The sequence below is a fragment of the Eretmochelys imbricata genome, chromosome 1 (genome assembly GCF_965152235.1).
Source record: "Eretmochelys imbricata isolate rEreImb1 chromosome 1, rEreImb1.hap1, whole genome shotgun sequence".
NCBI classification, from domain to species: Eukaryota; Metazoa; Chordata; order Testudines; family Cheloniidae; genus Eretmochelys; species Eretmochelys imbricata.
Genome location: NC_135572.1, coordinates 258,312,483 through 258,328,841, shown reverse-complemented (window position 1 = coordinate 258,328,841; position 16,359 = coordinate 258,312,483). Strand labels below are relative to the sequence as shown.

The 16,359-nt window shown below is 40.4% G+C and overlaps 1 protein-coding gene across 1 annotated transcript in view; it reads right to left on the bottom strand.

Moving 5' to 3' along the window:
* The window catches only part of MYBPC1 (myosin binding protein C1), a 184,812-nt gene that overhangs the window by 46,789 nt on the left and 121,664 nt on the right, over positions 1–16,359 (bottom strand). The window contains exons 11-13 of the mRNA XM_077832526.1: positions 15,878–15,929; positions 13,083–13,139; positions 1,751–1,914 (exon numbers count right to left, since the gene is read on the bottom strand). Coding sequence (XP_077688652.1) covers positions 1,751–1,914; positions 13,083–13,139; positions 15,878–15,929 — 273 coding nt within the window. The remainder of the gene's footprint in view (positions 1–1,750; positions 1,915–13,082; positions 13,140–15,877; positions 15,930–16,359) is intronic.

The following is a 16,359-nucleotide window of genomic DNA, read 5'->3' as shown; positions in this document are numbered from 1 at the left end:
AGCTGTTCCTGCCAACTCTGCAGTTCCTGTTTTGATTCCCAGCACTGCTCCTGCACCAGGACTGGGAGGGGAGCTGAAGATTCTCCCTGCATGGCTCCACCTGCCTCTCCCCCTTTGATAGAGTTCCACCGAACAGAGGAACTGCCATAGTGGTACAGATCAAAGGCCCATTTAGTCCAATACTCTCTCCTTCAACACTGGCCAGTGCCAGATGCTTCATCAGATGAGAAACAGTACCCATAAAAGTCAATTGTGCAATAACATGGCTATGGTGATGGAGATGGGTAACTTCTCCCTGACCTCAGGAATTTGGTGGCTGACTTCTATCCAGAAGCAGAGATTTGATGTTGTATGTAAATTTTTGTGCCAGTTTAGAGCAAGTTTATTCAGACATATGCTTAATCCCTTTTTGAATCACACTAAGTTCATCACTTCAATAATATCTTTTGGCAATAAATTCTACGAATTAATTAAATGCTATCTTTAAAAAAATACCATAAGTATTTCTATTTATTAATTGTAAATATGTTGCTCTTCATTTACATGGACTGTCCCCTTGTTTATGTTTTATGAAAAGGTAAATAGGAGTGAGAGAATGACCTTTTCTATAACATTCATTATGAGTTTGTATGTTAGAAGAGTTGAACCATATTATAGTACGAAGGGACAGTTTAAATCCAATTGCTTTTAACAGCCAAGGAAAAAAAATGGATCTCTGATTGTGTAAATGACAGTAGATAATTTTAAATTTCCAAGCAAGACTGAAGCAGCAGAACCATTTATTTTACTTCTGGTAGTACTCGACATAGTTAAATAAATGTACATTATTTCTGGATTTATTGGCCTAGAATATCTGGTGTGGCCAAACTGTGCTCAATGCAGAACCAGAGAGACTGAGCAAAGATGGCCCTTATATCATCTTTATGGTCCCGCAATACTGTTACTGGCCAGGGGTTTCTCCAGTCTCTGGCATAAGTTAGAGCACTTTAAAGACTGCTCTAACTTACATCCATCTGCCAGTGGCCCCAGTGGACTGATCCAATAGATAGGGATCACTGGGATACAATAAGGCCTTGGCCATGCTCCCTTTTCTCTGGGAATGCTTCCTGACCTGTGTTCTGGGAGAGAGACATCTTTGACACAAGGGGAATTCTCTGAGGAACCAATGGAGCAACACAAGTATCTGGAATTAACCTGAGAAGTGCCCCGGTATACAAGCACCTGCCAGACAGTTACCTTGGACAGAATTGTGTGCATGTACATAAGTTGCACCATTTGCATTACTAAGCATCTTGGGTGGGGAAGGACAGTCCTGAATCAGCCTACCCCTGCACCCAAAGGAATGTTTGCGCACTAGCCAGGATCTCAGTGAAGCTGAGCGAAGTTTCAAAATTAAGTACAAAAATAAATGACGAAGAGCAAATAAGATGTTTAGATTATTAAAGTTGAGGAATACTAAAGTGTTACTCCTAACATAGAGTCTAAATTTCGCAGTCCTTAACCAAGCAAAACTCCCTTGCAAGTCAATGGGAGTTGTGCTCAATTAAGAACCGCAATTTGGCACACAGGACATTAGTGATAAATACCGAATGGTATGTGGCTTTTATGTTAAGCACTGTGAACCAAAACCTGCCTCTGGTTTACTCCCTGTACAACTTGAGTGGGGGTTTCACTGTGTGTAAATCAGGTTAGAGCTTGTCCCCATATATTTCACAGACTTTGCCTCACCCTCTCTCGCAAGAAGTCATACCTGCACTCTTCTTCTCTTCTCTGCGCATGCGTTTCAGACGTTTTAACATGCCTCTCAGATCAGTGATACCATACTGAAATGCAATCTTCTCATATTCATTGGGATTAGCATTCTTCAGGAGCTCCCACACATCTATATCTGGCTCTTCCTCTTGTTTAATCTCCCTAACAGTAGTAAAAAAATAATTTTTTTATGTAGTATAGTTAATGAGACTTCAGTGCACTAGAAAAGAAAGGGACAAGTGGGTATTAAATCTATGGTGAGATTAGAAAAGTTTTGGTTAAGATTTGAAGATTTAAATCAAACTTTTGATTCACTTAAGGATGGACCGGAACTGGGTTCTGGATTCAAACCTAACCTGAGGTTAGTTCTGGATTCAAACTTTTTCACAGAACATGAGGTAACTAAATCAAGGGTTCTGGTTTTGTCTCTTATAGACGGATGGCTAACTATGAAATTCAGATCCTGATCCAACCTTCTCCTGTATTTTGGAGAAGTTTGAATCCAAGGTTCTTTTTTGGGATGTCCAATATCATCAATCTGTGGGAAATTTTACATCCTAAGGAAAAAAATATTTGAAAATACAGTAGTATAATAAGGCTTGATTCTGATCTCACATAAACCAGTTTCTCATACTGCTGTAACTTCATTGACTTCAGTGAAGTCACTTGTGATTTACACCTACATAACTGAGATCACAGTGTAGTGTATAAATTCTATAGTTATAAAAGAGGCCTTTATTCTTTGAATGTAGACCACAATTCTGCAATTGTTTCTGGTAGCAGGGACACACACAGAACCTCACTGAAGTCATCGGCATAAGGGCACACCTGTTGTCAGGAATTAGTGCTTGCAGCTGAGCCTGGGTCAGACTAGTTTCACCTCCCTAGTGAGCAACAGAGGACTTGTAGCTGAATCACACTTGGCTTGCAAGAGAATTACCTGATTGGCCAGACTGCCTGAAGGAACCAACGGTGTGCTCTTAAACATAGGAGCAGCATTAGGCCAATGGCTGCTCAACGCATTCGCCCACAGCTGCATTAGTTCCTGCTCCTGGCTTGGCCCCAGCCCTGCTCCTGCCTTGCCTCAATTCAGGTAACCCAGCTCTGGCCCTCAGCTCCAATTCCTGACTTTTGACTCTAGGTTCCTATTCCAGACTACTGACTCCAGGTCCTTCACTAGGCTGGACTCCTGCTCTAATTACTAGGTATGACCACCCACATTCTGGTCTCTGACAGTTTGCGCAGCCCAAAACCAAAATTGGGGTAGCTTCCTCTTCCAGGATGGATGCCACAGAAACTAACATCCCTTTGTTGGTGTTGGTCGCTGCCTTGCAGAATTTACAAACCCAGATTAGCACTATGCAGGAGCAGACACTGCCTTTACATAGTCAAGCCTGGCACAAGGACCTTAAAAAACTGAAGATTCATTTACCAGGCAAGTTTGATGGACACCATGGAAAGTTCTGTGACTTCCTGAACCATTGTCGGCTCCTGTTTCTATTATGCCTGCGAATTTACCCCATGGATTGGGTAAATACCAGAGTGGGGCTCATCATCAGTTTGCTGACCAGGGAGGTGCAGGTCTGAGCCTCTCCACTATGGGAAAAATACAGCCCTTTTTTGGGCCAATTCAAGAATTCTGTCTACGTCATGGAAATAATTTTGATGACTCAAATTGAACATTCATGGCACAAGCTATGCTCCAGACCCTGAGACTGGGATGCCAACCAATCAGCTACGGAGTTTCAGCACCTGGTGACGGACACCAAGTGGTACAAAGCTGCACAGTGCTACCATTTCTGGCTCCATCTGAACAACAAGATCAAAGGCAAGCTTGTGGGCGCGGAAGCTCCGACCAACTTGGATGCCTTTTTCGCATTAAGATAGACAACTGCCTGTGGGCATGCCAACAAGAAAAGAAGTGGCTCCTTGGCATCGGTCAGAAAACCTTCCATACCCACCCACAGCCTGAGTCCATGCAACTGGACACAGCCTGACTCCATCTCTCTGATGCAGAGAAAGATCAACATGAGACATCAGGGCTATGCCTCTACTGCAGAGGACCAAGACACTTTGCCTTGAGTTGTATGGCAAAGGGATGGTAGAGAAAATGCCAGGTTCCAGCACCAGTAGAGGGATCTGGGTGAGGCTAGCACTTCCCCTTTGCTCCCATTCATGGCTCCTACAGTGGTCCTCAGGCACCTTGATGGCATCTAATCAATGCTCAACACACCTTCAGCTCCTGCTCTGTCTATGACATCCCCAATGACAGAGCTCAGCCTGGAATCACTGGTGCCTCCAGGAATTTTATGGACCTAGGATTTTCCCTAAAACACAAGATTCTGACACTGCATAAGGCCATGACTGCATGGAGACCATCAACAGTTCTCCCCTACGTTTAGGCCCAGTCACACAGGAGGTCACCCTTGGAGGTCACCACCCATCAGGGTCATCATAAGTCCTTTCAGTTTGGTTTGGTACATTTCCCACACTTTCCAATCATTCTTAGCATCACATGGCTTGTGACACACAATCCCCACATCATTTGGGGATCAAGCATGGTGCATTTTAATTCCCTGTACTTCCAGCAGTCCTGAGCCCAGTTGTAGATTAGAGTTTCTCCCTCTGAGTGAGTCCAGCCCCACCCTAAAGACTTTGGAACAGGGGGACCCAGCTTGAAGGTGTCCCTGCTGGCCCCAACAGCAAGAAGGCTGATGTCCTGCCTTCTCGTTGGTGCTATGATTGTCCTATAAACCTTCAGCCCAGAGCCGAGGCTCCCTTTGGGTGTATCTACTCTCTCGCTGAACCAGCACGACAGGCACTCAGAGTCTATCTCTGAGGGAACCTGGAAAAGGGGATCATCTGTCCTTCTATGTCCCATCTTCTTTTGTGGCCAAGAAAGATGACTCTCTGTGGTACTGTGTGGACAACTGGGAGTTGAATAAAATAACCATCCAGAATCAGTACTCCCTGTTGCTTATCAACAAATACTTTGAGCAACTTCGCTCTGCCAGGGTTTTTACCAAACTAGACCTCCATGGAGACTAAAACCTGGTTCTGGTTTTGGAAGGGGATGAGTGGAATGCTGCCTTTCACACCCAGTATGGACACTGGAATATCTGGTGATGCCCTTCATACTGTGCAACGCCCCAGTGACCTTCCTACATTTTATCAATGATATAAATATAGAGGTGCTGTATCAGTTTCTTGTTGTATAACTCAATGATAGCCTCATGTTTTCTGAAGACCAGACTCTTCATGATCAACATGCGTGCCACGTCATGGAGAGGCTTCATCTGAATCATCTCTATGAAAAATTAGAAAAGCGTGAATTTGATCAGAATATGATCGAGTTCCTAGGTAATATTATTTCCCATGGGGAACTAACCATGGCCCTGCAAGGTATCCACTATCTCTAACTGGACAGACCAAGGGACACATGGTGGGGTGCAGCAGTTCTGAGGCTTTGCCAGCCTTTACTAGAAGTACATTTGAAACTTTTCTGATAGCTCCGCTGATGGCACTCTTCCGGAAAGGAGCTCAGTCCTTCTGGTCCCCAAAGGCTCAACTCATCTTTGACCACTTGAAGAGGGCTTTTACATCAGCACCCATCCTGGTCCACTCCAACTCTACCTGGTCCATTTATAGTAGAAACCAGCGCATCCAACTTTGCCATTGGAAACAAACTATCTGAGCAAAGGGGCATGTATAATCAACTTCATCCTCATGTTTTCTACTCCTGTAAACTAACCCCAGAAGAAAAGAACCACAATATCTGGGATAGAGAACTACTAGCAATCAAGACAGACTTTAAGGAATGGCACCATCTCCTGTAAGGAGCTGAGTTTCTGGTGTAGGTTCTTACAGACCACAAGAACTTGGAATTCCTCTGCCATGGCCAGGTGCCTTAACCAACACTAGATTTGCTGATTCCTATTCTTTTCCAGGTTCAACTTCGTGGTGTTCTACTGCTCAAGGGTAAGAAATGGGAAGGTGTATGCCCTATCCTGTGAAGATGAATACCTCGTAACGGACTCAGAACCCCCTTCCATGGTCCTTAAATCATCTAATTTTATTAGTGGTATTGTGGACAGTAGCCTGATGTCCTCCATCCAATCTCTCTTGTCTCATGACCTGTTTGGCACCCACCTCTGTCAGATCTTAAATACCACTGTTTCCCCACCAACTCAGAATTTCAACTGAGGGACGGGACAGTCGGTTACAAGGAACAGGTCTATGTTCCAGAAGGACACTTTATCCTCTTAATTCTAAAATTATGTCACGATACACCACTCACCAGCCACTTTGACCAAGCTAAAACCCTGAACCTTATTTCATGAAGCTTCTTGTGGCCAGGCCTATGCATTGATGTCCAGAATTACATAAACTCCTGCACTCTTTACTCCTGGACCAAGAAGCCATGCTCCAAGCCACTCAAACTCTTCCAGCTCTTGCCCATTCTGCCACAACCCTGGTCCACTGTATCACTGAACTTTATACTAGAATTACTATGGCTGCAAGGTGATATTGGTTGTGGTTGATCTTCTAACCAAGATGGAGCATTTCATTCCTTCTCGCCCTAGCTTCTTCTTGGAAACTGTTTTCCGATTTCATGGTTTGCCCTCTGGTGTCGTGTAAGTCCAAGCTCCACAATTTTTTCCTGGTTTTCTTCAAGATCCTTGGTGTGGAGTCCCTTATATCACCCTCACCCCAATGGGCAGACAGAACATGTTAACCAGATCTTGGAAAAATGATTCCACTGATGCTTAAATTACCAACACTACGATTGTCTTCCCTTGTTACCATACACAGAGTTCGTTTATAACATTTCCACCCATGCCTCCACTCAGCAAAACCTGTTTTATGCTAGTTACAGATTCCATCCTCGCTTCCATGCCCACAGTCTCCCTGGTATCCACAGCAGTGGACCTGGTCACCCATCTGCATCAGATACAACAAGAGCTCCAAGAGCACCTAAGCACCTCTAAGGAAGCCTATAAATGCCATGCCAACGAGGGCCATCCAGACGTTCCCAACCTTGCAATAGGAGACAAGATCTGGGTGTCCATTCCAGAACCTTAAATCCATCCACCCCTCAGCTAAACTGGATCACTGATGCATAGGGCTCTTCATGATCATAGAACAGAACAACTTGGTCTCTTTCAAGCTACAGCTTACCAAGTCACTGGAAATTAATCCATGTTCCATACCTCCCTTCTCAAGCCACGCACAGAGAACCTGTTCCCTGCCTGTCCAATCCCCTGCCCACACCCATATCCATCAAGGGGCAAGATGAGTATGTAGTTCAAAAAATCCCTGACTCCAGGTGAGTTTGAGGGAAAGTCTAATACTTGGTTATTGGGAAGGTTATGGTCTGGAAGACCCATCCTGGGAACTAGAATAGAATATCCATATGGTAGATATACTAGGAACTTTTCACTGGTCCCAGGCGAGCTGTCAGGAATTAGGGTTCGCAGCTGAACCTGGGACCAGCGAGCTACACCTCCCTACTGAGCAACAGAGGATTTGTAAATGAATCACAGTTAGCTGAAGGAACCAACAGGTATGCTCTTAAGCACAGCAGCAGCATTTGTCCAATGGCTGCTCAAAGTATTTGCCCACAGCTGCATTAGCTCCTGTACCTGCTTGTTTTCAGCCCTGCTCCTGCCTTGGCCCCAGCCTTGCCCCTGCAATGCCTCACTCCAGGTCACCTGGCTCTGACCCTCTACTCCGATTCCTGACTTTGGCTCTGACCCTTGACTCTGGTTTTCTGGTCTCTGAGTCCAGCTCTGATCCTGGGCTCCTATTCCTGGCTACCGACTCCTGTTCTAACCACTAGGTTGACTCCTGCTCCAGCCAGTAGGCATGACCACCCATGTCCCCATCGCTGACATCTGTATTTCTCAGATTGCAGGACTGGGGTTAAATTTGGTATAAGGCTGGTATTATGCGTCCACTGACATCTGTACTCATGACACAAATATGTTGACCTCTGTACCTACCGTGATTTTTAGTAATGGGAAGCATTTTCTTAGATCTCTAGAGTTAGTTCTGTTTGTTCAAGCTTATCAGATTTCATATTAAACAAGCTAGAGTATCATATTTATTGTAGTTAGCTTCAAAGTCTGTATTTGAGTCAACAGAGTCAGCTGATAAAAAAACTAGTTAACCATTTTGAAACTGGCAAGCATTAAATGCAGGAATAATGGGGCAGTCTGGATAAGATTATAATTTTGATGAGATCCACTGATTATCTCAGAAAAAGAAAGCTGTTAGTATAATTTAGGGGCATAGGAGAGAGAGAGCAAAGGTCTTGACCCTTCTTTTCCAGAAGCACATCCTGGCTGAGACCAAGCCTGGCTGATAAAATTTGACAGGTTCTGGTGGAATCAGCACTTTGGCAACAGAGCAAGAACACAAATGTATGGAAAAATAAAAGAAACTTCAGCCTTTATTGCCTTATGGTATAGAGAAATCATGGGATCTCTGAGAAGTCTAGCAGGGTTGGGCCAGTGACTAGGGAACAGTACTATACCGTTATATAATCCAGAAAGTTTACAAGCTTTTATAGGTTTCAGAGTAGCAGCCGTGTTAGTCTGTATTCGCAAAAAGAAAAGGAGTACTTGTGGCACCTTAGAGACTAACAAATTTATTTGAGCATAAGCTTTCGTGAGCTACAGCTCACTTCATCAGATGCATCCAATGAAGTGAGCTTTAGTTCACGAAAGCTTATGGTCAAATAAATTTGTTAGTTTCTAAAGCTTTTATAGTAGTTCCGTGGTATTTTTAAGAAATAACTAAAGATGGTTCAAAATGTTCATGGTGGGTAGTATTCCTCATAAGATAATATAAAGACTGGCATTGCACGGTATTTTATATCTTAAATTTTAGTTTTGTGCTTATGATTTATGGAGGCTGACTACTTACTGAAAACAGTCGTGTTTCAATGAGATTCCTCCTGCATGAGGTCAGGTCAAACCCAGCTTGCAAACATATGTAAAAGCTGACACACGCTAAGGGATAGAATTCTCATCTCATTGCGCTGGCCATTAGCTGTGCAACTCCTATCAATGCTAATGAGAGTTACACACACACATCCACATGAACTGAGATGATAATGTGCTCCGTTAAAATCAGGCAGTGGTTGACAATTAGGATGAGCATGTCCAGATTTTCAAATAATTAAACAATTATTCCAGCCTCTCTATTCACCTTGCATAACTAAGAACAAATTTTGACACTTTGAACAACCACACTCTGTTCTGAGACTATAATATTTGTACCTGTGGATAGTGGGCAAACAACATTTATTACTTTCCAGGCAGATCCATTGTAAATTATCTAGACCACAATCTCATCCAATTTCCCCCACCCGAGAGATGTGCATTTTGTTGAAAAATGTATTATAAAAAAAGTATAAATGTTTGAATCTCTTTGAGATCTGGCGCCTTTTGGAATTTCGTGGCATTATTGACCCATTGCTATGATGAGACATACCACCTCACACAGTATGTCATTAAGATGGCTTACTGGTTTGACTTCCTATGAGAGTGTCACAAAATAATTTTTAAAAAGCAGCATTAAGACTCTATGCATTTAGACTTTTGTTAAAATATATATTGAATTTCAGAAGCTTAAATGTGGAGGCAAAATACTGGTCTTATCAATATAAAATTTATTCTGTTTAAAAACAGGTTGGTTTGGTTTCCCCATTAACCACACAAGAGTTATACTGTTTCTATTAATATATATTTTTATCATATAAAACAATGAATTATTTATGTTAGTGACGTGATAGTCACAATTTCACATTACCACAAAAACAATGAAGCCTCCCCATATGCAATCCATATATTAGTACCCCAAGACAGTCAATCAGAATGGTCATGTTACTTGTTGTTTCAGTAGGATAGTTAAATGAACACACATCAAATTGAAGTTCCTAGTTAGGAATGAAGAGAGGATAAAAAATGGAGACCTGGTGGATATGAATCAATTCAAACAATTCTTCCACATCCTGCTTCTACTATACACTGAAAGTTGGTCCCATGGAAGCTCTGCCACTGGTTAAGCTGGAAACTGCTCTTGGTTTTATTGTGTATTTTTATTTTTCTTGTAGGAGAAAGTTTAGCTATTCAGATATCTAAGTTATTTATATGGCCCCTGTTATCATACTATCTAAGACCGTCACAATCTTTAATGTATTTAATGGCATGTGTTTTTTTCTCAGTCAGAGGTGAGTGCTAGCAGAGATTAAAGAAAATTCTCCCTTCAATTATGCATGTGTAGGAAATTATGCATCCCACAGTGTAGGAAAGATAGGAAGTATGGCTTAACCAGGATATCTTCAATGATCTAAAAATCAAAAAAGAGTCCTACAAAAAGTGGAAATTACGTCAAATTACAAAGGATGAATACAAACAAATAACACAAGTATGTAGGGACAAAATTAGAAAGGCCAAGGCACAAAACAAGATCTAACTAGCTAGGGAAATAAAGGGTAACAAGAAAACATTCTACAAATACATTAGATGCAAGAGGAAGACCAAGGACAGGGTAGGCCCATTACTCAATGTGGAGGTGGGAATAATAACAGAAAATGTGGAAATGGCAGAGGTGCTTAATGACTTCTTTGTTTCAGTTTTCACCAAGAAGGTTGGTTGTGACTGGACATCTAATAGAGTGAATGTCAGTGAAAATGAGGTAGGATCAGAGACTGAAATAGGAAAAGAACAAGTTTAAAATGACTTAGACAAATTAGATGTCTTTAAGTCATCATAGGATGAAATGCATTCTATAAGACTCAAGGAGCTGACTGAGGAGATATCTGAGCCATTAGTGATTGTCTTTGAAAAGTCATGGAAGACGGGAGAGATTCCAGAAGACTGGAAAAGGGCAAATATAGTGCCAATCTATAAAGAAGAAAATAAGGACAACCCAGGGAATTACAGATCAGTCAGCTTAACTTCTGTACTGGTAAAAATAATGGAGCAAATAATAAAGCAATCAATTTGCAAAGATCTAGAAGATAATAAGGTGATAAGTAACAGTCAGCATGGATTTGTCAAGAACAAATCATGTCAAACCAATCTGATAGCTTTCTTGGACAGGGTAACAAGTCTTGTGAGGAAGTGGTAGACGTGGTATATCTGGTCTTCAGTAAAGCTTTTGATACTGTCTTGCATGACCTTCTCATAAACAAACTAGGGAAATGCAACCTACATGGAGCTACTATAAGGTGGGTGCATAACTGGTTGGAAAACTGTTCCCAAAGAGTAGTTATCAGTGGTTTACAGACATGCTGGAAGGGCATAATGAATGGGGTCCCGCAGGGATCAGTTCTGGGTCCGGTTCTGTTCAATATCTTCATCAATTATTTAGATAATGGCGTAGAGAGTACACTTATAAAGTTTGCGGATGATACCAAGTTGGGAGGGGTTGCAAGTGCTTTGGAGGATAGGATTAAAATTCAAAATGATCTGGACAAACTGGAGAAATGGTCCGAGATAAATAGGATGAAATTCAATAAGGACAAATGCAAAGTACTCCATTTAGGAAGGAACAATCAGTTGCACACGTACAAAATGAGAAAGGAGTACTGTGGGAAGGGATCTGGGGTCATAGTGGATCACAAGCTAAATACGAGTCAACAGTGTAATGCTGTTGCAAAAAAATAAAAGCAAACATAACTCTGGGATGTATTAGCAGGAGTGTTGTAAGCAAGACACAAGAAGTAATTCTTCCACTCTATTATGTGCTGATTACACCTCAACTGGAGGTGTCCAGTTCTGGGCACCACATTTCAGAAAAGATGTGGACAAATTGGAGAAAGTCCACAGAAGAGCAACAAAAGATTATTAAAGGTCTAGAAAACATGACCTAAGAGCGAAGATTGAAAAAATTGGTTTTGTTTAGTCTGGAGAAGAGAAGACTAAGAGGGACATGATGACAGTTTTCAAGTACGTAAATGTTACAAGGAGGAAGGAGATAAATTGTTCTTCTTAACCTCTGAGGATAGGACAAGAAGCAATGGGCTTAAATTGCAGCAAGGCAGTTTTAGGTTGGAAATTAGGAAAAACTTCCTATCTGTCAGGGTGGTTAAGCACTGGAATAAATTGCCTAGAGAGGTTGCGGAATCTCCATCATTGGAGATTTTAAGAGCAGGTTAGACAAACACCTGTCAGGGACGGTCTAGATAATACTTAGTCCTGCCATGAGTGCAAGGGACTGGACTAGATGACCTCTTGAGGTCCCTTCCAGTCCTATGATTCTATGCTCACCTCTCATTGACATCTCTCATTGACATCAATGGAAGTTGCACTATACTATATCCAAGGGCAAAACTGGGTCCAAGGTCTAGAAACCTGGAGGGATGGGACTGTCCTATTAGCATCCAAACTTTAAATGGGGTCTTGAGGAGCAGATGCCTAATATTTTTAGCTGCCATCTCGTGAAGGAAAATCAAATTAACATTGAACACTTGTTGTTCATATACCTAAAGGTTTGGTGTGCATGTACGAACAGTTTGATGTTAGCTCCTTTTTGGGTATTAGAACTGCAAAGTCATGCTGCATATCATCTGAAAGCTAATTTTCCCTCATTTTTGTAAGAGGCTATCAAGTTTTCCTTAGGACCTCACTGTCTCAATAATATACCTGCCTGTTCTTTGAACAACCTGCTTGTTGCTCTTTGGTCAGATGATGAAAGAGCACATAATTCTGAATAAATAATAAGTTTACTGCATTCTCTAGCTGGGGCATGGAGAAGGAAAGAGCAGAAGAGTCAGTGATCATCTAAAAAAAAATCCTTCTTCCCTGATTTGCACATCTTGAACTAGAAAACCCCTTGGAAATAACAGAAATGCCTACATTTTGAAAGTATTGTATGTAATTTCCAGTCTGAGGATATTTGCTAAAGTTAATTTAAAGTGTGCCCAAAAGGGCCAGCTTAACCCCTATAGTTTCTTACTTTCCCACCAGACTCAATTTTCCAACCTGCTCATCCCTGCATAGGAAAAAAACTCCATGCAAACACAAAATAAATAGCATGTAGACTTAATACTATTGATTTGTTCCATTAAGAAAGTGCACCACAACCTAAAATCTTTGACACCACTCAAATCTGAGGCTTCTTTCCTGCCTACTATGTTTACATGATATGATTAGTTGAACTTTTGCATTTCAGACTCAAATAATAAAAGGTTAGGAATATCAGAAGAAAGTAAGATAATAAAATTCTTGAGAAATGATTAATGCTAAACCTGACTCTTTCTGTGTATGAACCTAATGGTTTCCAATCCACACCTGCTCACTTCATCACTTGGTTCTCACCTACGTTTCAGGAGACCACTAAAGTCAAGTTCTCCTGCATCCTCTTGTCCTTCACCGCTGTTGTTAATAAAAAAAAGATCAAATCTTTGTTTAATACAGAGGGACTTGGACAACACACATTGCAAACACTCTAGATGTCCTGTATATGCAATACTGTCTAGGCACACAAATAATGGTATAAAATCAACACAAACTTGTATTCGTTTCCACACAAGTTATGGTTCCATAACAAGCACTTGTGAAAAATAAACACAAAGGTTTGTATTGCTTGCTGTTATACTTTTAAGGCAAATTTTTGTAGATTGCATACATTAATTTGCTAAGATTTGTGTTATATTTTAGAACACAAATTCACTTAAGCCAATCAACACAAAGGGCTTTGTTTTTGGGTTTGAGTAATATGTATGTGTAAAAAACAAAGGGCTTGTGCTGATCTCTGTTATAAATATAAAACAAAGATTTGCATTGTTGAGTGTGCTGCATTTAACAATGCATAGCTGTGTCAGATACCAGCTAGCAAAGCATTACACTTAAGTTTAACCTCTGTGTGTCAGCAAAGGGAGAAGTCAGACAGAAAAAAAGAAAAAATACTTTGTACACTTTTAAAATGTGATTGTAGCCTTTTTAAAGATGTAGTCCCTTCTAGAAGGTCTTCTTAACACAAGAAAATTTTATTACAATATACAGTACATAGAAGAAAATGCTCTATTGTTGGGGTGATGACAGTAAACATTAGGGGCGAAATCCTGGCACTATTGAAGTCAATGGCAGTTAATTCAATGGCACTTGGATTTCACCTTAGAATTTGCATACAGTTTTCCCTTAAAAGTTTTCAGAAGTATTTTTTTTTCTGTTCGCATTGTGGTTGCTGTTGAGTCATAGTACAATGTGCAAAAATGCACCCCTAGGAAAGAATTAACCTTGAAATTAATATCCTTCTGAGAGTGAATTTATCTCAATAGCGCATCATTTAATAAAAGTTACTACTTAAGCACAATTATAAAGGTTGTTTGCTTATTTCTTTAAGTTAACAAATGACACTGGTTTTCTGTCCACAGACTGTGTTCCCAATATTTTTATTTCTGTTCTGCTAAGAAAAATGTGTGCAGATTTAGAAAGTGTAAAGACTATATCATAACAGTGGTTTTAATGGCTAGTTTATCTCAAAATTCCAATAATCTGAGAGAAGGTTTAGGATATAATGCTGTATAGTAAGACTTCTGGAATGCATATATTTCAATGTTATTATCAAGATAAATTTGGCATGCATTTTTCTTTTTATCAGAAAATAATCCTATCACATTGAAGTCAACTGGAATTTTGCCATTGATTTCAATGAGTGCAGGACTGGGGCCACAGTAACTTTCACATCATAGATGATTACTATCAGGGAGCATATAGTAGGATATTTTAATGAATCACAAAATAAACTTTTAAAAATTATTGTAAAGAAATAGATAATATTTAATGGCATCTTACAAATAAGATGGAAAATGTATTGGGAAACACACATAAAAGAGTTTAAAACACAAATTCTGTCTTATGAAGTAATGATCTTAAGTGTCAATATCAATTTTTAAATGTTGGGATGTTTTCTGTCTCTGATGTTATCTATCCGCCGTCTGCTAAAACCTTCTTTTGCAATGTGCTGGCTAAATCCCACTTGTGTAATTATTTTCTGCCTATCTAAAGTTCCTGTCTATTTTTAAATGAATGAGAGAAACAAGGTGGGTGGGTAATACACATTTTTCATTTTCTGCCCTGAACTACTGTGTAGTGTTAGTATATGATGTTTAAAGGCACTGCTTGCAAAAAGACAGAGTCTTTGGAATCTTCACAAACTAATTGCTACATAAATGTTAGTAATTGGTGTGGTTATTTAACTCTAGAGTAGAGCTAGGTGAAATTTTCAGATGAATAGTTTATTCACCTAAAAATACCGTTCTGGTCAACCTGAAACAATTTGTGAATGTGACATGAATTCACTGAATAGTTTCAGCCAGAAAATTTTTTGGCTAGATTCACAAAATGGCTGAGGGTAGAGAAGATGATGGTGGTACTCACCTGGGATGTGGGAGACACAAGTTCAAAACCCTGCTCTACATCTGACAGAGGAGGAAACTGAATCCATGTCTCCCACATCCCAAGTACCTGTAAATCACTGGGCTAATTAGTAAAAGGGGCACCTCCATCTCCTCCTCCTTCATCTGGTTATTATGTGACTCTAGCTCTTTTGAAATGCCTAGAAACAAAACATTTCAGGTTGAATGGCATATTTTGTTTGAACCAAAACAGACTTCTTTAACTCACCTAAATTTGGGGGAATGTTTTGATTTAGTTTGACCCGGACCAAAATTTTTTTTTCTTTTTGTTTTTAATCTGCCAGTGAACCAAAATCAATTATTTTCCCAGCTCTACTCTGGAGTTACTTAAAGGAAATGATATATAAGCTTTTATCTCTTAAAAATGGAATTTCATAAATGCAATCCTATAACTTTATTTAGCCTTTGCTGTGCTTGCTGTATGATTATCTGACTCCATCAACACTTCCCGTTATAGCAATTACACTCAACTCTCATTTTAAAGTCTATTATACTGTATATGCAGTTTCTGATGTAAGGCTACTTCATCCCACCCACTTTCAATTATCTTACATCCTACTTTTTTCATCCTTATTTGCAACACCACCTTTTTATAACACTTGATATGCTTGGCTAGGAGAGATGGTATGAGGTGATTGTATGCTATATGTGTCCATTATTGCGTAACTTCACAGGATCACCAGTCAAAGTTACCTTCTTTTGAAAGCAGATCGGATGTCAATAGATGGAGCAGCCTGAGAAGATTCTATGAAAGAAAAAAAAGTTAAAGAAATATTTTTACCTTGGTGCTTTAAACTACTTCAGTTTCATTGCTAAGTGACCACCATGTATATGCCCTTCTGGCATCAAGATCTGCCAAGTGCAAGTCTCATCAGTGCAGAGGTAATCTTTCTTAGTACATTTCTCTAAACTACATTATACATTTCTGTATACAAGATTAAACTGTGTGATGTTTCTCTCACATTCCCTCCTGACCCCACACATCCTGCATCTCTCTCACTTTTTTTCTCTCTCACGGACATCTTCCAGTTTTCAAAGTAAATTCCCTCCTGCCCAACACTTTACAGGAAAAAAGAAGTCCTGCATAATCTTATTGGGGGCCCAAATCATCATCAGTTGTTTTTTGCCACCCAGAATAGACTTTGTCTTTCTCCCGCTGTGTGGTCAGCAAGAAA